Source organism: Strix uralensis, chromosome 3 (genome assembly GCF_047716275.1).
Source record: "Strix uralensis isolate ZFMK-TIS-50842 chromosome 3, bStrUra1, whole genome shotgun sequence".
Lineage (NCBI taxonomy): Eukaryota > Metazoa > Chordata > Aves > Strigiformes > Strigidae > Strix > Strix uralensis.
Window position 1 is genome coordinate 79,617,690 of NC_133974.1, and position 21,269 is coordinate 79,638,958.

A 21,269-nucleotide genomic window follows, 5' to 3' on the forward strand; every position below is an offset into this window, starting at 1 on the left:
GGGCAGCTGGAGGATGTGGCTTTTCTGTGATGAGGTTGTTCTGAGTCTTCAATTAGTCACACATGATAAAACAGACAACCAAAATCACAGCTGAAATTATTTAAGCCAATTTCATGCTGAAATACGGGTAGTGGTGATGGCTATATCCATCTGTTTTTACCGTTATGAAGACTGAATTGATTTTAAGTGTTTTAAGATCTTTTTCTGGGCTGAAGCTCATCTCTAAAGTTTACTTATTTAATAATTCTTCAAATGAGATAATTTTAGATTCTGTTTTTAAATATAAAACTATATTCCTAGGTCTGTTTAGAGTAAATCAGTTTTTACAACATAGGGAAAAATCTAATTAATAGGTTTATTCACTGCTTACTTATACTTCCAGTTGGTAATGTAAGTACAGGCGCTGGGATACAAGGGTATAGTCATTGCTATTTAAAAATGGACTTTTATAACAATATTTGGTTTTTAACTTATAAGATTCTCTTAAGTAAAGAAATTATGATAATAAATGGTCATTTTTTAAAAATCATGCCCCCACATCCATGTGAGAAGAGGCACTGAACTGCTGTTTCCAGTACTGCACCACTGCATTGCTGGTATCCTTGAAGCAATTGTTGATGATTATCTTGTGTTTGGGAAGGAAGGGATGAGGGCTGCTTGTTCAGTCAGGTGCACTCTGTACTTTATATTGCTAAATCAGGTCAGCTGGGGTAAGAGAGCCTTTTCTTGTAACACCACCTTGCAAAATTCTTCTCCTTCACTCAGTTAGGGAAATCTTCTTTTACACTTAAATGACATATAATCACTTCATCACTGTAATTATCATGTCAAGAGGAGCAGAGCAGGAGGGCTGGTAGTGCTCACTTGCCAGGCTGCACCTCCTAGCAGGCATTGAACTGGGCTGCAAAGCAGAGTTAGTCTCCTCGTTATGGAAAACCTGCCTTGGCAATGAATTCAACAGGAAAAAAAAAAATAGAACTAGTTTTCTATTCTATTTAAAAAAAAATATTTCCTTTTTCTGAGGAAGGAGTGTCAATGATGTGGCATGAACATCTCAAGTAAGGTTGTGAGGAGGTTTACTTTTTCCATTACTGCCTTGCAAAGTATCTGCTGAAACACTTGTATTTCATAAGGAGAACTAGTCACGGATTTTCTCCCAAGCTTTCTGTGTCCTTCTTAAAGTGTTTTATCCAATAAAAATGTCCAAAATGTTGTAAGGAGGAGCCTAAAATCAGGGTTCTGACTGATGGCAGAAAGTGAAGGGGTCAAAGTTGAGACATGCTGTTAATTAATGACAGTCATTTTCGCTATGTAATCCTTTCCTCAGGAATATGGATCTTTACTGAGCTGAATGAATAAAAGCTTAATAGAAAATGATAAAAATATAGGCTCCTGGTATGTTTTACGACTAATAAATTCACTTACGATATTTAAACATGCTGTTTCCAGGTCCCTTGGCTCTCCCCAGCCTAAATAACCCAAGTGAGGCTGGGGGATGGCCAGGAGTGGGGGATCATTACTGGTATGATTCTGTGCTCTCCTCTTACAGCCCTTCCCCTGTTAAAGTACAAGCAATTCATCTATTGCCACTGGAAAACCTTGAACAAAAATACCGGTAGGCTTGGTTTAGGAAAAAAAGTCAGGCTAGCACGCTTGAGCCAGAAGAGCATGATTACACCAGGCTCACTTTGGTCTAGTTACAGTATCCTTGGTGGTGTCAAATCTGCTTAAGTTAGGGTCAATTTTTTCCTTGATGGACTGAGATTTCTCCCACCCACTGGAGAACTGTGAGAGCAAGATGGTATCTGGAAAGCCCCTGACTTACTAGAGGAAGCCAAAGGTTGTCTTTCATCGAATTGGTGATGCATATCCAGATAGGGACCCTGAAATCACCTTTGGCCTATTTCTTTAACTAAAAAAAAAGGGGGGAAATTTCAGTAGACTACAGTGGATAAACAAACCGTGAGCATACAAGATGAGTAACTTGAAGGTAAACATGCCAAAGTCCTTTCCAAAGCTACTGGGATCAAAGTGAAATAAACAATAGGTCCTGGTGGACTTCTACAAGGCCATTCAAGACTCAACAGGGAGTCATTTAGGTTTATACAAGGTCTAACAGGAAAAAAAGCACTGATTCAAGTGTTTATGCTTTTAAAAATGTGCATGTGCAAAAGTGAGATGGGTAGTTGTAGACAACCTCCAAACTCTGGAGCAAGGGTCCTTTTCTTATCAGAAAGATTTGAAATACTGTATCCCACAGATGTCTGAGGCCATCTTTTGCATGGGTAGTGGTCTTTCCAATAAACATTGATATTAGGTGGTGATGCTACAGCTTCAGTTCACAAGGACTATCTTGTTTTTTACAAGAGATATCTTGGTTTTTACACTGAGAGCCTTATAAATTAAATACAAGAACCTACATGCAAAAGCTGTACAATACTTAGCTACAGATCCTTGGCACCTGGAGCAGACCACAGCATCTGCCCTGCACACCCAGCTTCACTGTGTGGGCAAGGAGGGGAAGGTTAGCCCTGCCAGAGCAGAAGCCAAACCTTTCACACTGAGCAGAATGCTCAACAGAACCTAACCAAGAGGAAATCTGGAGCAGAGGAGTGCCCTTATCGTGATACCACCCTGTGAGTTTGGTGCTTCTTTCTGTTCAGGGTGTCCCTCCTGAAGGCTGTGTAGAAGTATGTTTTACCACCCATTGAGAGTAGCTCCTTCTTTCCTGTAGAAAGCTCAGGAAGAGGCAGCATGAGCATCATCTCTGCATCACGTGAAAACCCTGTTGTTCCAGTACTTGCAAAGAGTGCTGCAGATCAGAGCAGGGAACCCTATCATCTCCTTCCTCAGGCTGGTGTTGGTCAGACCCACACATCCCACCTCCTGGGAGCGTGATGCAAGCTTCTAACTGTGTAGGATTATTTAAGGCTCTTTGTGCTAAAAAGAGGGACTGTCACTCTGCAGCAGATCACCCCGATGGGGGTGGCTATACAGCATACTGAGTGGCTGCTCTGCATAAATCTCTGCCACATCATACCTCAGGGAGGCTGCTCCAGCAATGTTTGTCATAGAGATGGAACAACTCTCACTAGATGTGATCTTTAGTGTTTAGGATTTACCAAAAATAGTTCTTGTGGGAATTGCTAAGATTTACAATCTTGATGCTGAGTGGGGGAGCAGGGTAGTGTTTTCCCCGGAGAAACATCTTCTTTCACTGTCACTATGCATTATTATGAACAGTGTTTGCATTTGTTATTGATAATTTACTTCCCTTCTTCCTTCTTTTTAAGATCCAGGATACTGTGATTAGGATCTTGCAGCCTCTCTATCTTATCTGTCTTGGGGTAAAGCTTATGGATGTGCAAAAGCTGCATAAAGTCAGTCAGTCAGTTCACAAGTCATCACTCAGCTCCAGGCCTTGGAAACTTAAGAATTCAAGGTTTTGTGGTCTAATTTTCACTCTCTTTTAAACAGCTTAATTCTAATTGGAGAGCTTATTCAAGATTAAAGCCTTCTTTAGCTCTTTGTACTGAAAGGATCTATTTGTTTAAGGCCCCCCTGTGGTTCACAGGATTAGTGCACTACTAATGCTATTGTAACTTATTTTCATTTTAAGGCAGTGAGTTTTTTACTTTTTTGGGGGAACACCATTTACCCAGTCTTGCTACAGGTTTTAACCATATTGCTCCAATGATGTGAAACGGTGTTCTAAATTAACATTATAGATAGTCATAAACATCACAAAATTTCAGAGGGATATTCTATATTGTCAAAGACAGCAAAGATTCTCCACATGTACCACAATAAAGACACAAGTTTAAACAAAGTTGATGATTCTAGTTGTTTGTGGCCTAACAATATTCAAATTCATCTTTGGAGTTCATCCAGCAATCCTATGGAAGCCTGATCTGTTCACTCAGGGCTGACTACTTGTGGTAGGGTGATATGAATGCATGTCACATTTGAGGCCAAAAGAGACCATCATAGCATTTAAAATTATTTCTAGATTACTGCAGACTACTGAAGTCATCCACTTGCTCCCATACTAACCTTTTGTCTGCTAAGGCATATCTACTGAAAGCGACTGAGAGGAAGGGCAAACCCCTTTTCTCTTTTGATGGTTTTTGTCCAATGAATAACCAGTCTCACTTTTAAAACTACAGCTACCTTATTTCCATTCTGCAGCTGTGTGGATTTTGCACCCAGATATTTGCCTGATTTTTTTCTCCAGTCTGGCTCTCTGTGCTTCCAGAATGTGGGATTTTTCTCCCTGTGAAGATTCTTGTAGGCAATAATCAAGTCATCTCTCAGACATCTCCAGGCTGAGCTGAACAGATCAGGGTCTTTAATGAACAGATCAGGGTGTTTAATCATCTCCGTGGCAGGCATTTTGTGTTTTTCCCTGCATCTGAACTCTAACCCTTTAAATATATTCAGTGATATTAGTTGGTGCCTTTTAAAAATGGCACTTGAGGCCCAAATGATGGGCTCTGCATGACATTTTCTTACCTTTAACATATACTGCCTAATCTCTTCTTCCACTTCTTTTTAGAAACCAGGGATGAAGCTTCCAGTTAAGTTGGTGGGGTTTTTCTCGTAATTCTTACAGATCGAGTTTTAAGAGTGTCAAGTGCTTGTTGATGATATTGACTGAAAGTTTTGAGAAGACTGAAGCACTGGCGTTTAAACATAGGATATGACCAATGGCAATGGATCTTCCCCAGTTAGGCATCCTAGTTGAAATGAAGCATAATCTGGAAGAAAGCTTCTGTGACTGAGGGAGCCACCCAGCCTGTTTCAGAGTGAGTTTTTAGCTGCTGACTGCATCACGGTGGAGGTGTTCTTGACTTGAATTGCTATAAACGGTATAAAAACATACCAAGTTTAAAGGTCACGTCCGTGTAAGACCAATGATTTCTGCATGTGTTGGTGGACATACTAATATATAACTCACCCTGGTTCAAATGCCAGTGCTGCATTTTTCCTCACAGACTATCTGATGGTAGAAGAACATGGGGCCACTTGGAGACTTCCTGGAACTGGGGATTTTGCAAGTTGTGTGAATGTGCATGTCAGATATCTGACATGGGCTTTACAGAAGGTTGCTGTCATTCCTGGGCTTGGGAGTGTAGTAACAAATTTGCATTTGAATTGCAGAATAAATAATCCTCACCTTTGCTCAGCTGAATGTGAACTTTTTTCGGCTGGGCCAAAAAGCACACATACATCTCAGCTGTGCATTCCACTTTATTCCTGCCCATCTAAGAACACATTGAGGAAAATGTTGTTCATTCCTGGACAGAGTTTTTACCTGTGTGTGTTAGTCCACAGACCCAATAGAAAGACCGCAGCCCTGTAGTTGATGTGCAGCTCCACTCAGAGTGTAACAGGTGGCAGCAGACTGGTGGTTAAAGTGAGACCAGAGGTCCAAATAGGAAAAGATCAACACTGCCAACAGTGTTTAAAAGCTGATGGATCATTCTTGTCACTTCTCTGAAGTGAAATGCAGGTTATTTCTGTTCTCTGTATTCAAGGCTCCATTGTAACAGCTAATGTCGTTAAATGCTAAATTGTTTTAGTACCAACAGGTGAAATAAATTTAGGCCTCTAGGAAAAGTCTCATATGCTTAACCCCAATAACGTTCATTTCTCAGTATGCTGGTTCTGACTTTGAGGGGACATGGTTACTGACATTAGGGGATGACCTCCCCACTGTGTCCAACTCAGTTCAGGTCACTGTAGATAATAGCAGTTAGTGGAGATTCACATCTGAAATCGATCCACTTGTCCAAGCCAAATGCTAAGGTAAAACACACCTTCATGCTTCACTCTTACTATCCAGTTGGAGAAGCAGCTAGCCTGAATGGGTGAGTAAAGCAAATAAGTGATTATAGCAGAGTTTACAACAGAGAGAAGTGCCTAGACAATAATATGACAATTGGAAGGTCTGGGTGAATGCACTGGAAATCACTGACTCTTCATTAGCATGCTTTAGCAAGGAGACTATAATTAAAATTGAGGCCTGCTTTCTACAGTAGGGAAAGCGTGAGGCTTTGCGACTGTGGTTATTTTTACCAGTGACTGCAGAACCTGAAGGACAGGAAGAATCAACTAGGCAGGAGCATGCCAAGCCAAAACAATGCACCGCCTCACCACAGACGGTGAGTCACCAGCCTTTTTATAAACTAATTTCCTCAACAAAGAATGGAATTGAGCTCAGGTCAGCTTTTGTTGTTTAGAAAACAGTAAGAGCACCACAAATAGCTCTCCAGTCCATCTAGATGAATGGATAGAGATCCCCTCCTTGCATCCAGACAGTGGGAGTACAGCATCTTTAGCACCCAATGCACTGGAGAGTTACCTATGGTTAACCTGAACAGCTGGGCATAGCCTAAAATCCTTGTCTTCAGCTATTCATAGCCTTTAAAGTAAAATCTCTGATCCTTGTGATCTTCAGACATTAGCCGTTATTGTTACCGCCTATTATTTGCCTTGCTGTAGTGCTTGAGGTGCTCAGCCAGCAGTTAGGCTGCCCTTGAACAAGATGCTATTCAGGCATATAACAAGGCTTTCTGAGCCTCAGGACAGTTCTCATAGTACAAAACAAGTGGGACACAAAAAGTGGGTGAAGCAGCCAAGGGTGAACTGGGATGGGATAAAGCAGGAGGAAGATTTAAGAAGGAAATGAATGTTGACTGAAGAGCAGAATTACAAGGGGGAGGGGAGTTCTTTGCTACTTTTGTTTTTTTAAAGTTCTTCTCCATCCAGGGAAAAAAAAGCGTCGTTACTTATCAGTAAGTGCAGAGATTTAAGATGGTTGCTGATGCAGATTCCCTAAAAGGGCCATGTCTCATATCAGGCACTTGAGCATACTCTGGAAAGCCGCCTTCTTAGACATGTCATTTTTTTGTTTTCTGGGGTTGGAGGGAAAGACTCGCATCTGCCTGCCTAGGGCCTGGTGTTGCACAGGGCTTTCTAACCAAGTCCTCTGAAAAGTTATGCATGTCCAACAGTGGCTGAACTTTGCTCATTCCTGATCATGGTCATGTTAAAGAAGGAATTAGAAGAGGGGAGGAAAGAGAAAGCCTGTTTTGTTTTGTTTTTTTTTCCCCTCAGTTTTCCCATTTGGATGTTCTTGTATATAATTACAGTTCCCCAGAAAACCTCCTTTTCCAACCACTGGGCCTATAAAGACAGGTGTACAGGAGTCATTGGCCTGCCTGCCAGAGGAGGCTATAAAAACCACAAGATGGACCTGTGCGACAGAAGCTTGATAAGGGGAAGGGGGAATAATTCATGGTAGGCACTGGAGTGCAGAGGATGAGGAATGACATACACGTGTCCTAGTACTGAAGGACCATGAGGACTAAAGGAGCAGAAAGGGTCGTTTCTTGTAGGGACAGAGAAAAGAAAGGGAGGACAGAAGTGGGAGGAGGAGCTGGCAGGAGAACAGAGGCATGAGACTACCTATGGTCAGAGCAGAAGTCCTACGAGTAACATATTTGGAGTCCAAGTTTGCTTGGTTATGCTTCTTGGACCTGAATCAGATGCAGTTTCTCCATATCTGGTACCACATGTTGCTCCTGTGGGGAGCCTGAGCTGGACTAGCCACCTCTGCGATGCTGCTGGGGGACGATGGAAACCCCCAGACCTGAACGCCAGTGTAATGGTGCACAGGCTCAGATGTGGTACTGCCACAAAGCAGAACCAATCCCTCAAAGTAGGAGAGGTTGATTTTGCTTTTGTGGTCACTAGTAAGTTCAGCAAGCAGAAAAGGCTATGCAGGCTGCCTGCCAGTGACCAGCAGTTTCCAGAACCGTACCTCAGAAGATCTCTAAGGGGCAAGGGCAATTCATGCCAGGCAGCTTCTGTGAAAGCGCTCATTTGTCTGGCAGTGAAATCCTAAATTTCTCTGGTGGGTGAACTGTCTGACCAATGAGGGGTTAAAGGCTTACTTGTTGCTTTGCAAAGTGCAGGTTTGAGTATTCAGGCTGCACAGAGGTAACAGCTCCAGGTAAAATTTGAAAAGGTAACTGTGTGCTTTTTACTGTGACCAACACATGGCATTCAAACATGGACAGTGCTTGGGGACTGGAAAGGAATTATGCAAAAACAAGCAGGATCCTTTTTTTTCTTTTTTATTTCTTTATAAAGAAAGGAAAGGATGGGCATGCCAAGCCAAAACGGCAGAGTACAGACAAAGGTGAGCACTGAGGCTTCTCCTCGGGGGCCATCCACAGTAAACTCTTGCCCTGGTAGAGTACAGATCCCCATCCCTCCTGCCAGGAGGGACCCAGAATGAAGCCAGCCCTTCTGCACAATCACAACTCTTTGAAGTTAGTCTGCAGTTTCACAAAACCATCAGCCCACGTCACGGTGGGGCAGCAGCAGCTGAGGCCAGCAACAGTAGCAGCAGCAACAGTGGATACAGTGCACAGAAAAAAGGGAGCAAAGAGCTTATTTGCAAACAGTTGTAGGTAACAATATAGAAAGTCCAAAGATCATCATTCTGCTATAAAAATATTACACTTCATAAAACCATGTACTATAAAAAAAATCTATTCAGAAACGCTGGTAAACATAATAAATATCTGTACACCGGCTGCCCTTTTCATACAGGAAACGTAAAAAGCATGAGCCTCAGAAATCATCGTTTGTAAACATGAATATGGAGCCTGTAAACAAAGTGCTAGATCATGGTTCATATTTTGTCAAATTCATTTAATACTACCTAAGTAAACCCCTTGCACACGTCTTCACCTAATGATCAGACTCCACCACTGCGACAGGAAAGAGGACCCTGCTCTGAGCTGTCCCCCTCCTTTCACTGAAGGTGCATAGAGGTTAAGGAACTAATACAACAAGAGTGAAGGAGGCAAGATTTGGCTCTGTGTAGCAAATCAGAAACAATCTTTTAGCAACTGGTTTTCATTTTCTGCACTTCAAATGCTTATTTCCAGCCTCTCCTTTCAAAATCTGCCTTTACCAAAGAGGGCATGCATTTTCTTCATTTGCCTTTCAGGCTACAGCGTCTCTGAAAACTATGACCATAACATCCATTTAGGAGACATTACGGAGCACAAATTGACTCTGTAACTACATATACCAAAGCAAGAAGCAATGGTTGTACAGTTCAGCACTGAACATCACAGTTTACACAACACAGGCTCATGCAAAGGGCCAAATTCTTAATTTTAGACTCTAAACTTTGGGCTGCAAAACATTTCCATGTGCAAGCCTGTACTGACATGCATGATCAGACGCCTGGTTAGCTGGCTGACATGCACGTGTTGTCATGTAGTTGCACATGGAAATACAAGGTCTAGGCTCACAAAACTTATGAATATATTTTAGCTAAAATTTGGCTCTAAGAAGTATTGTGACTTTATTTGCTCTGTAACATTCTTGTTCTGCAGAGGCTTCTACACACCCATCGCCTAAATACTGAGAATTTTGGTTCTGTGCACAGTGAGAACCTTACTTTTAACTTCACTTTATCTTCTGAGTTTAAACACTCAAATTTTTGCTAATTTTCAGAATATGAGAGGATGTGCAATTGTTGCTTGTGTCTGTTATGGGCAGACATGGAGGAGGGAACATGGAACTGTGTTCACACAGGAACTGAGGTACCAGAAGCAGTTTAGCTGCAATGCCTCGGGGCAATACAGGGTTTTAGGAGCAGGGTCAGCTAAGAGGTAAGAATACACACTTCTAAAGGATTATGAAGTATACTTCAAAAGAGAAGAAAATGGGATTGCACATTTTCCTTTTTTTATGAACTATATTAAAACATCTTATTAACATTATTTTAGGCCTTTTTACTTTAATGTAAGGAATATCTGAAGTGGTTAGCCCAGTTGTGCTGCTTGCCTGTGTTTTAGGATTCAGATATGTGACCTTGGAGCTTATGTGGCTCTTGTTTAAATGTGCCATCTACAGATGTTCAACAAGAGAACTTTGCTTCTAAATATTTGCTTTGGCAATTTTGCTACACACATCTTAAGACAGAGCTTCAAAACACCTGAATGAAAATAATTTTCCAGTGAAAGCTAAGATATTTTTTTTTCTGCTACAGTACTCTGCTCTATCTTCCATGTTTGTCTGCCTTACTCCTACTAGGATCTAGAAAGCTGTGGCACTCCACAAAATCATGAATTTCCTCTGTAAAAATGGGTGATATAAAAACAAACCCCAGGATTTTTTCTATCCTCTTTATAAAGTCAACAGTGGCAAAAATACACAAAATCAACATTATTTCCCCATGGCATGTCATCTGTGACCCTACACCTTCTGGTTACAGGGAGTTTATATGAACTTGTGGTGAATTTTCAGAAACCTGGACTTGCACAGCTTGGCACTGGTAATCTGCTGCTGTACAAACATACTGTCATTTATCGTCTTGACTCTGAGCCACACCTGGGCTCAGCTCAGCATAACTCAGAAACAGAGGGACAGAGGTGACACTGAAGTTGTAGCCACACCAACGTGTTGACAGCACTGCTGTCAAAAAAGATGCTGTTGCCTTCCTCTGTCCCCAGCCACTTGTTCTGACGCACAAACATTTGCTTTGACCCATGGTGACCTGGATAAGGGAGGTGTGAAGGACAGATGAGCAGCTGAGCTCAAAAGAACGTGACTGCCTGCCTCTTTTAGCATCAGCACTTGCATATGCTGGTGTAAATTCTGCAGACTGGAGGCATAAGAAACCCTTGTGGTACTCGTGGTTTAGGGGATGATCCAAGCCCTGGCATAATTCATATCATAGTCACACAGTAATTGCAATACTTGACCAAGGTTCAGGTGTATTTGGATGTACCAGAGCTGGGTAGAAGTTGTTAGAGAGAGCACTGCACTAGGCAGGCAAAACCAGCCTGTCCCTTAAAGATCTGCATACTGATTGCTCATAGAGTCTGATCTACCCTGTAAGACAACAGATTTATTGTCCCTTTCAAACTCAGTCCAAAACCTATTCAACCAGAAGTTTGGCTGAAGTGTTCCAATACACACAATCTGTACTTTGTAAGAGTGTGACATGCAACATCATGTCATGATGTCACATCACACAAGACATGCTTCTCCTAGCTCTCTGTGCCTGGGTTATCTGCAGTACTGAGGGCTGTCCCAGGCAGCTGCTGAAGATGATTTTCTGAAGAAGCAAACCAAAATCTATTGTCAGATGGACTCTTTTCTTCCAGATGTAGAGACAGATTACAAAGTGTCTGTAAGGGTCAGCTGTGGTTTGCTGAAAAAGTCAGGCTTTATAAATGCTATTTGCTGTTAAAACTTGCTTAGAAAAAATTAAACAGATTTTAAACAAGTAAAAATTCATGGGGCACTGGGGGCAGGGGTCAGCTCGCCCTCTGAGCAGCATCTCCCACACCATTGCCATATACACAAGCTGTGGTGCTGTATAGGAACCGGGGTAACTCTTCCCATGATCTTCTTCATCAGGGCCATTTGGCTTCAAAGTCCTGGAGCTGCAGAGGTGGGGTCCAGCTCTGCGAAGTATGGGGAGATGCTTCCTCCCTGCTGTGCCGACTCCCCTCTACTGAGCTGAATGCCAGCTTTTGAATTGGCTCTCCAGATGAGCTGAGTATGTCTGTGACAGATAGTTTAGCATGCCTTGGACAGTCATTGCTTTGCGCACCTTGATGGTTCAAAAATGTAACTATACTATTTGTAATAGCCTAAGGCACTAGATCACGTTGTGAACTAATAACCCTCAAGATGGTATGATCTAATTCAAAGTGATTTTTAGGCTTTCAGGAGTTAAACATAACATTTAGTAAAAGTCGCTTAAGATGAAAGAGAGAGAGAGTGTGAGAGGCTAAGCCTTTTTCAGTTAAGTTTTCTCCTAGAAAGAATAAATGCTTATTGCTGAGCTATACTGTAGCAAGGAGTCTGGAAGGGAGATACTGGTATAAAAGCAGCTGTAGCAGTAATTAGGCCATGGCCATGCATCTGTGCCTGGATCCAGCTGGGCCAGGGGAAGCGGCAGGTGCTATCAGTCTGAAATAACGAGTGCCAATGGCATATTCCTCCCCCTCTGCCAGGAGTGACCACCTTTACTGAGGGATGCTCTTGCATTTCAGTCCAAGTGAGCTGAATCGGCAAGACTGACAGTGGAAATGGTTTAATTGGGTTCATCTTGACTGAAACAGGTCAGAAAACCCTCAGAAGAGCACCTCCCATAGCAAGCCTGGGGAAGGGGTGCTGATCTGCCTTGGGGGTGCACAGGGATGCACAGCTGGGACAGAGGGGAGGCTGGACAGGACAGCTTCTTCCATGGGTGGGAACAGCCACCTATCCACACCCAGAGCAACCACTACCATTTTCAATGACAGATTTTCAAGAACGTCGCAGACAAAACTCTTCTGAGTATCACCTTAAGCACTGACTACAATTCTATCCTCATTTGGACAAGATGGGACAGAACTTTTTTGTGTATGTATTCACATATACACACACATGTGCATATGTCTGGATGCACTGGCAACAAAATCTTAATAAGCAAACTCCATTATATGTAATTTATAGGCTTATAAAGTAATCAGTGAGCATCAACATATGATACATGTTGATGTCTCTATGTGGTCTAAACCTTGTATGGTAAATCTTGTATGGTAAATGGGTGATAGCTGGTGGGTTAGAAAGAGCTAAATCAGGAAGAGATTCAAACCATTAAACTTTGGAAAGAGCAACATCCTGTAAGCTTGGCCTACAATAATATTCAGATGAGAAAAGTGCTCAAAGAATTAAGACTGAGTGTATCAAGAGGGATTTAGACTGTTTCCATGGCTGTGAAAAGAAAGCAGACTGAAGCAATGAAAGATGACCAGGAAATCTCAGGGGGAGACAAAAACTGTACATAATATTTACAACACTCTTCCTGCCCATATACAATACAATTACACTGACCATTAAAAATATATTTTGTTGAAACAGCACAAATCATCTGGGACCCCAGAAAATCCAGCTCTCCCTCCAGGTTGCCATTAGTATCCTTGAGCCCACCTTGCCTTCTTCCAGGATAGAAGTCACTTCCAGAGAAACAAGGCCTGGCCAGAGCGTTTCTGCATCAGCCAGGATATCCCGTCTGTGGACTTGCCTCACAGTGTGATGCTAGCAGAAATAAATGAGACAACTTCTAATAAGAAGAAAAGTGTAAAGGCAGGAAGAAGCTGATACTGAGCACAGCGTGGCCAGAGGAGAGAATGAGGGCTGCTGTGTATATAACCACAGACACATACCCGTGCATGTTTGCACATATCAGTCCAAGCCAATTCAGCCACTGCGTGAAGTTTCACAGCATTGTTTATTCTGGAAAAGAGAAGGGCTTCAAGGAGAGCTGCTTTGCAGCAGTCCTCTGTGCACAGCACATAAACCTGAACATTAAATATTGGTTTAAATTATTAAGAATAAATTTAAATTGAAAAATAGACTAATGCAAACAAACAAATTTCAGTCAACATTGGAACAGAGCTAGTTTTAGGAAGCATATTGCTATAGCAAATGCAACTCCTTGTTCCCTTGGACAGTCTGAGGCAACGATCTGGTAACTCCAGTCCAGCACCAAGATGCACATACTACCCAGCAAGGAAACATTACCATCTCTAGCATATGAAGCTCCATGTTCACATTTTTCTCTTTTTCCCATCACAACAAAAAAAAAAAGCCAACATAGCGGATTAGCTTTTCCCACAAAGCATCTGAAGCGACAAAATTTACTTGGAAAATAAAAATTAACAAAAGCAGTACAAAGAAGAGTCCTGGTCAGCTTGTGACCACCATAAACCAAGACGGGTAAGAAAAAGAATAAAAAAATAGTTCACATCCGGCACCACAAACCTTGCTTACTTTCTACGAAATCAGGGAATGAGAAAAAAGGTCCATTTTGCTGAGACCATTTCAATAAAGTTTTCTTTCCCTGAACCTGGAAAATCCAGGTATTAGGGTACAGAACTTTTGTTTTATATGTATATAAATACACATGTACATATTTATATAAATATAAAAGCAGAGCATCCTCCCATTTCTCCTCATAATTTATTATTATTAAAGCTTGTAACAGAGTTAGCTGGACTCTTCAGAAGTGGGTGCTCTCTGCACACACACGGCACAGGGAGTTTAGCTCTGCTAGTGCAGAACAGCCAGGAAGGGACATAAAATGTTGGGTGATGGAGGCAGATGTGGGTGAGCAGCCAGGAAAGGGCAGGGAGCAATGACTAGAAATGGCCTTGCTTGCTCCAGGGTGGCACTCTGGCCTGCCAGAGCCAGTCTCTGGGAGCAGACTCGGTGGCGGTGTACAAGGACAGCTGCACCAACCCACCCAGCCCCTCGGCAGCCCAGCCGCTCACCCAGCCTCTTCTGTACCAGCCACTGAAGAGGGACTGTCCCTCACTTTTAAAGGGAGTCCAAGTTTGTCCCCCAAGCATGTGTGTGTTAGTTCCCTTTGCAGTACTCTCCACCACACTGCCATGGGTCTTTTTGCCTACTGTGCTCAAAGTCACCCGTGCCTTTCCCTCCCTCTGCTTGGTTCCCCAGCCCCCTCACCTAGTCCTCCCAGACCTCCTGTTTGCTGGTCAAGATCAGACACCTTCTTCTCCCCTGATCCACAGGGTCCTACTCACACTGGTTTACGTTAATGCTTTCCCAGTCTCACAAGACCAGGTAATTTCCTCAGAGGACCGAGTTTCTCAGATGTTTTCTGCTTTCAGAGACCTCTGAGTAAGTCAGGGCTGGTGGCAGGTGTTCCTCAAGCAGTGCTGTCTTCATTCCAGAGAGAGCAGGGGCAAAGTGCAAAAGATTTCTTGAAATCAGAAGGTATTTCCACCACCAACAGCTCACTCTCCTTCATGTTGTATAGCACTTGTTTCAAGTAAGGTGTTATTCATGTGTCACTGCAGCCTTCACTCTTCCTGGGGTGAGTGGAGATCAGTAGGTGCCTACTGGTGAATAGCCAAGTCACTTCATCATGACACATGCTGGAACAGCTGAAAACATTCAAACCCAACTACGTTCTTCATAGCAAAAAGTGCTTTTCTTGAGAAACAAAATGAAAACAGTGTTCCCATGGAACATCTTCAGGACTCAAAAATAGTATTTCCTAGGGTGGGAAAGATGGAGCACACCTACTTTATTTAGCTTTACCTCTGTAAGGAAACATTGCTACTGGCAAAATTGGCACATCTTTGTGAAGTTGTTAAACTTGGGACCCTGGCTGGAATGTAAAAGAAATGACAGAACAAAGGAGAACTTTGCCTTACGCTGGGCTTCTGCTAGTTCTGGCGATTTCATGTGCAGGTTGTCCAAAAAAGTTCTGCTAGCCAAGTAAAGATGAATTTCTCAAATAATAAACTGCGGGTTTTCAAAGAGGCCTTTTGGGGGTACTGCTACAACCTGGTAGAGGTAAGTCTTTTCATGCCCCGCCGCTGAGCCAGATTGGAGGACAATACAGGCTCCAGCTTTGGTGCCTGAGGTGCTCGGTTTAATGCAAAGTAAGTGGCTGCCATTGCACCCTGTAAAATAGAGAAAGAGAAAATGATGAAATTCAGTCCTTTGATGCTTTTCCCCTCCCTTCCCCTATTCAGTCCCCTGAAAAAATGGAAGTGCATGGATGATTTCCATAAAATTATAACAACATTTAGGCTGGCAGACATCTGGGGTGTCTGATTCAAAGCGGTGGGTAGCAGTATGTGCACGGAATGCCACCAGGCCATTACAAGGCAGCTTGAAGTTAAAAATATAGAGCAGGTGACAGGTCAAAAATCTATACTGTTACTATAGTATATTAAATTTGGCCTGTGGGAAATAATCTTCCCAATTCCTCTATCGCTTTCCAGAATATTTGCACAAATGACAGCTCGGTCTGCAAGGAAAAAAGAGGCAGCGGTGTAGAATATACCTTCACCAGATGAACATCCTGTCTGCTGAGTTGGTTTTGAGATAGATACTCCCTGTTCACTATCCATGGATGTCTTAGGACTTGGACTGCTGTAAGGCGCTGATGGGGATCTACGTGAAGCATCTTAGATACAATGTCCTGGGTTTAAAAGGAAGAAAACAGTAAAAGGAAGAAAAAGTAATTCATAGCAGTACAGGTTTTACTAAGATCCCGGTGGCAGTGTCATCACCAGCATGTCCAATAGAGAGAAGGGTGTACTTTAGACATGCTTTATATTTTTTAAGTGTAAAATCTGATCTTCAAAATTTTCAAGTGTAATATTCAACTCTCAGTTGATAATTCAGTCAAAAGATAATGTGGAGGGTATTCAGCTTACTGAGTGAGTGTTACAGGTGACCTCGTAGGAGTGATAAACTCCACCTACAGAGGACTCTATCTGGAGGCATCTCCTCACTGACTCCAAAGCATGCTTATAAAAGAAGCTTAGAATAGAAATTTAACATTCAGGAGGATAAAATTCAATGAGATCAGTTCTACCACGTCTGAATGTTTTCATTTCAAAACTGGACATCTGATAAAAAATACACTGTGAGGCTCATAGGTGTTGGTACCAAGATTAATATGTTACTAGGATTGCTTGCAGTTTTGTGGTGGCATATATCAATGTTCTTCCATTGGATACTACCAGTTGCTAAAACTGAAATCTTTTGAAGGAATCTCTAAATCCTGTCAAAGTTTCTGATTAATGCCAGGCAACTGGAAGCTTGCCAGCTTTCCTGCCCATCTAACTGTCTCATAGACTAGTGCACAGTTTCATGCTCAAAAGACTCAGCACCAGATGAATTTTATATCCTGGGGTTTCCATGCTTTGTGATAGATGGGCAGCCTAAACTGTGAACTATACAGGAGTTAAAAATGCTGGTTTGTAAACTGCCTGCTCCCAGTTAACTTTGAGGAGCAAAAAGGTGATTCACATATAGGCCATACATTTGTGGCACTGACAACCCTACACTTTTAAAAGTTCAGTTGCACCAAAGAAGAGTTCTGTGCTATTTGAATCTCAAGAGCATTCACAACTGATGGTGCTATATTATGCTTTAGTTTAATGAAATAAACTACCAAAATTCCTGAAACACTATTTCATACAGAGTGGTAGAAACATAAAGAATTTAAGCTTTTATTTCACAACGCACTGAAAAATAACCCTTCTGACTATCTTTCTCTTAAGTTTGTTACAACTGCAGACTGCAAGTTCGTTTCAGAGAATAAGAAAAAAATCTGAGAAAGTGTTCACTGACCTTTGCAGTGTCAGATACTGAATCCCAGTTTCCTCCTGTAAGTGCATATTTGCCACTGCCAATCCTGGCCAGAATCTCCTCTGGGGTGTCATCTGGTCCATTTGCAAAAGGAGTGAACCTATTTAAGAAAAGAAAAAAATACAGTGTAATTTGCAAGTATAGGATTTCTAGGATCTAATGCTAACTGCCCCTGATTACAACAGGAATTTGGTTCCAGAATGGACCACAGACATTACTGCTTCATTTTCACTCAAACTATACAGTCCAGTGATTCCTCATATTAAGTTGTTCTGCAGAGGAAAAGACTGATTCCTTAATTGTTTTTTAAAATTTTTGTTCTGTTCTCATTTTTTAGGAATGAAATATTCTTTTTAAAAAATAGACAGGTTTTTACCTCTTTGATTGGTTTAACTCTGCTTTATTGCCAATAACAATAATTGATAATGCCAAGAAAGGATAAAAATAATAAAGGAGAAAAATTAGGATCTGAAACAGAAAAAAGGAAAAGAATCCTTTATAATCTATTTTACAATGTTTTATTAACGATGATATACAAGTCTGTTGGGCAAAACAAATGATCTGCACCCAGCTTTACAAAATTAGTGTCACATGCGGAGGGCACACCTTTTGTCTTCATAAACTGACAAAAAATAAAATTTTTCCAGCAGACTAAAATCTACCAGGCCAAATTTTACTTTTCAATCTTGAACAGCTGTGTAGGTTTAGAAGAAGAGGGCATCTGGGATTTGTATACCTTCCTTCCACCTTTCCCTTCTCTTCTGAAAACTTGCCAGAGTGATTTTTAGATTGTTAAACAGTTCGTTTGGCCACAGCTTCCTATCCCACATGGTTTCTAGTTGCAAATTCAATTCCTCATGCTGATTTTCTAATTTTCAAAAACATTTCAGACTTCACAGAAGTTCAGCCCAAAGAGATACGTAATATTATTCCAATCTATAACCATCAGGAGGGATGCACTAAGAGTTAAGGACTGGCTAAAACCCCGAGGTCTGTCACTACCTGCATTAACAGGTTTATAGGCTTGTGCTCTTGTCCTGGGTGTCTGAGCCCTCTCTGCTCACAGTAATGATCACAGAATCATCTAGGTTGGAAAGGACCTTGTAGAACATCTAGTCCAACCATTAACCTAGCACTGACATTTCCCAACTACACCATATCCCTCAGCGCTATGTCAACCCGACTCTTAAACACCTCCAGGGATGGGGACTCCACCACCTCCCTGGGCAGCCCATTCCAACGCCTAACAACCCGTTCTGTAAAGAAATGCTTCCTAATATCCAGTCTAAACCTTCCCTGGCGCAACTTGAGGCCATTCCCTCTTGTCCTATCGCTTGTTACTTGGTTAAAGAGACTCATCCCCAGCTCTCTGCAACCTCCTTTCAGGTAGTTGTAGAGGGCGATGAGGTCTCCCCTCAGTCTCCTCTTCTACAGACTAAACAACCCCAGTTCCCTCAGCCGCTCCTCGTACGACATGTGCTCCAGACCCTTCACCAGCTTCGTTGCCCTTCTTTGGACACGCTCGAGTAATTCAATGTCCTTTTTGTAGTGAGGGGCCCAAAACTGAACACAGTAATCAAGGTACAGCCTCACCAGTGCCGAGTACAGGGGTAAGATCACTTCCCTGTCTCTGCTGGCCATGCTACTGCTGATACAAGCCAGGATACCATTGGCCTTCTTGGCCACCTGGGCACACTGCTGGCTCATGTTCAGCCGGCTGTCAATCAACACCCCCAGGTCTCTCTCTGACTGGCAGCTCTCCAGCCACTCCTCCCCAAGCCTGTAGCGCTGCTGGGGGTTGTTGTGGCCGAAGGGCAGAACCCGGCATTTGGCCTTATTGAAACTCCTACAGTTGGCCTTAGCCCATCGCTCCAGCCTGTCCAGATCTCTCTGCAGAGCCTCCCTACCCTCGAGCAGATCAACACTCCCACCCAACTCGGTGTCATCTGCAAACTTACTGAGGGTGCACTCGATCCCCTCATCTAGATCATCAATAAAGATGTTAAACAGGAGTGGCCCCAAAACCGAGCCCTGGGGGACACCACTTGTGACCGGCTGCCAACCGGATTTAACTCCATTCACCACAACTCTTTGGGCCCGGCCATCCAGCCAGTTTTCTACCCAGCAAATCGTGTGCCCATCCAAGCCTCGAGCAGCCAGTTTTGCCAGGAGAATGTTGTGGGAAACGGTGTCAAAGGCCTTACTTAAAGTCAAGGTAGACAACATCCACAGCCTTTCCCTCATCCAATAAGCAGGTCGCCCTGTTGTAGAAGGTGATCAAATTTGTCAATCAGGACCTGCCTTTCATAAACCCATGCTGACTGGGCCTGATCATCTGGTTGTCCTGCATGTGTTGTGTGATGGTACTCTGGATGAGCTGCTCCATCAAGATAAAAGGAGAATAAAATCCTGGATGCAAACAATAGTCAGTTCCTACTAACTCTCCTCTGGTGAAGAAGAACAAGATCATCCCTAAATGCAGTGGTGGCACCTAAAAAGTCAGCACTTCTCAACTGTTTGCATTACTCTTATTTTCTCTTGTAAGTGCAGAAAAAAGTGAGATACAAGTTAATAGCACCTGTTGCCAAATTTCATACCCACTAAGTGGATTTCAGATTCAAATATATTTGGATTTTTTGACATTTAAAAAAGAAGCATTTTGAGTATAATCAGCTAAACAAATGTGACTGTGGGTAGTGTGTTGGTTTTGTTTTACTTATTCTGGTTTTGTATCACTGCAAATCTATGGCATTAGACAAATAGAAACTGGTTTTTGGAGATCCCAGCAGACTGGGAGACTGCTCTAGAAAGTCACAATATCCTTCAGCTAATGGTGAACACAATTGTACTCAGGAACAAAATAGATGGGATAGAAACTCCTTTTCTATAATCTGTGAGGCAAGACACACAAAAGAAAGGTAGGGTCCAACTCTTTGTTTTTTGTATAAATCTAGGAATGAATCCAAGCTTCTCGCCACAGCTGAATGATCATGAAGCAAATTAAAGAGCTGTGAGAGGTCATGGAAGATTTTCAAGCTGCACAAATGTGCACATACCATACTCTGAGAAATTAAATTCAGGGGCCTGGTAACTCCAGATTGGGTTTGTACACTGCGTTTCCCATTCACCCCAGCATATCTTATTCCTACCCTTCACTGCTTATTTCAATCTGTCTCTTTCTCTGGGTCTTCTTGTGTCAGTATTTAACTTTAGCCAACACATTAGTAGGGGTATTTTTGCCAAATACCCCCCAAAAGTTCCTGCTTCCTGTTGCTGTTCTTGCTGGTCTGTTAATTTACTTTCTGTCCTTTCTGCAGCATATTTTTCAAATAGCACCTGAAAACTATGTTTGGTGGGGTTTTTTAGCCTTTAAAGGTGCTCAGGAACCTCGATAAGAACAGTAGATGAAGAATGAAGCTGAAGAGAATGCATGTATTAACAGAAATGAATGAACATCCTTTTATGGATAAGGTGAACATGATATGGCTCTTTGTACTCCTATGCTCCTCTCCTAGTGTAAAACTTCTGCACTGCTTAAGTGGTGAGTGAGCCTTTTAGGAGTCTAGGTCTCAGAGCAGTTTACAGGCACAGGCTGATAAAAACCTAAACAACTTGTAAAGTATCAAAGATATTTATGTGTTCTGGAAAAACTTATTCTAATTCTAAGTCTTGGCATCTATTTTCTTGCCTCGTACAACTGAGCACATTTCTCAAAGGAGGCCAGGCAATTTGCCATCTCTATCTGTGAATCAGTGCTGAAGTGCTGAGCCCACTGGAGATTGTGGCTCCAGAAAAACCTGTTCACTCACCCTGCCAACATGGTATACAGTAGGATCCCCAGGCTCCAGATGTCACAGGCTGCATCGTAACCTTGGCGTTTAAGGACCTATGTGAAGGAAAGAGAAAGATGAAAATAGGTTAATCTGCATTCCTGAATTTTTAGCTTCTGATCTTCAAAAAGCATCGATTAGTGGTCGTATCTGTTTCCAGGGCTTAACTGCATATCTGGCTTGAACAGGTGGCTGCCTCAGGATCAAAATGTTCAG

General features: G+C 42.3%; 1 protein-coding gene across 5 annotated transcripts in view; it reads right to left on the bottom strand.

Annotated features, from left to right (window-relative positions):
• Positions 1–8,125: 8,125 nt before the first annotated feature.
• The window catches only part of RPS6KA2 (ribosomal protein S6 kinase A2), a 316,658-nt gene continuing 303,514 nt past the window's right edge, over positions 8,126–21,269 (bottom strand). For all 5 annotated transcript variants that reach the window (XM_074863008.1, XM_074863010.1, XM_074863011.1 and 2 more), the window contains 4 exons: positions 21,033–21,109; positions 17,206–17,323; positions 15,908–16,045; positions 8,126–15,521 (listed from right to left, as the gene is read on the bottom strand). In XM_074863008.1, coding sequence (XP_074719109.1) covers positions 15,396–15,521; positions 15,908–16,045; positions 17,206–17,323; positions 21,033–21,109 — 459 coding nt within the window. In that variant the 3' untranslated portion in view covers positions 8,126–15,395. The remainder of the gene's footprint in view (positions 15,522–15,907; positions 16,046–17,205; positions 17,324–21,032; positions 21,110–21,269) is intronic.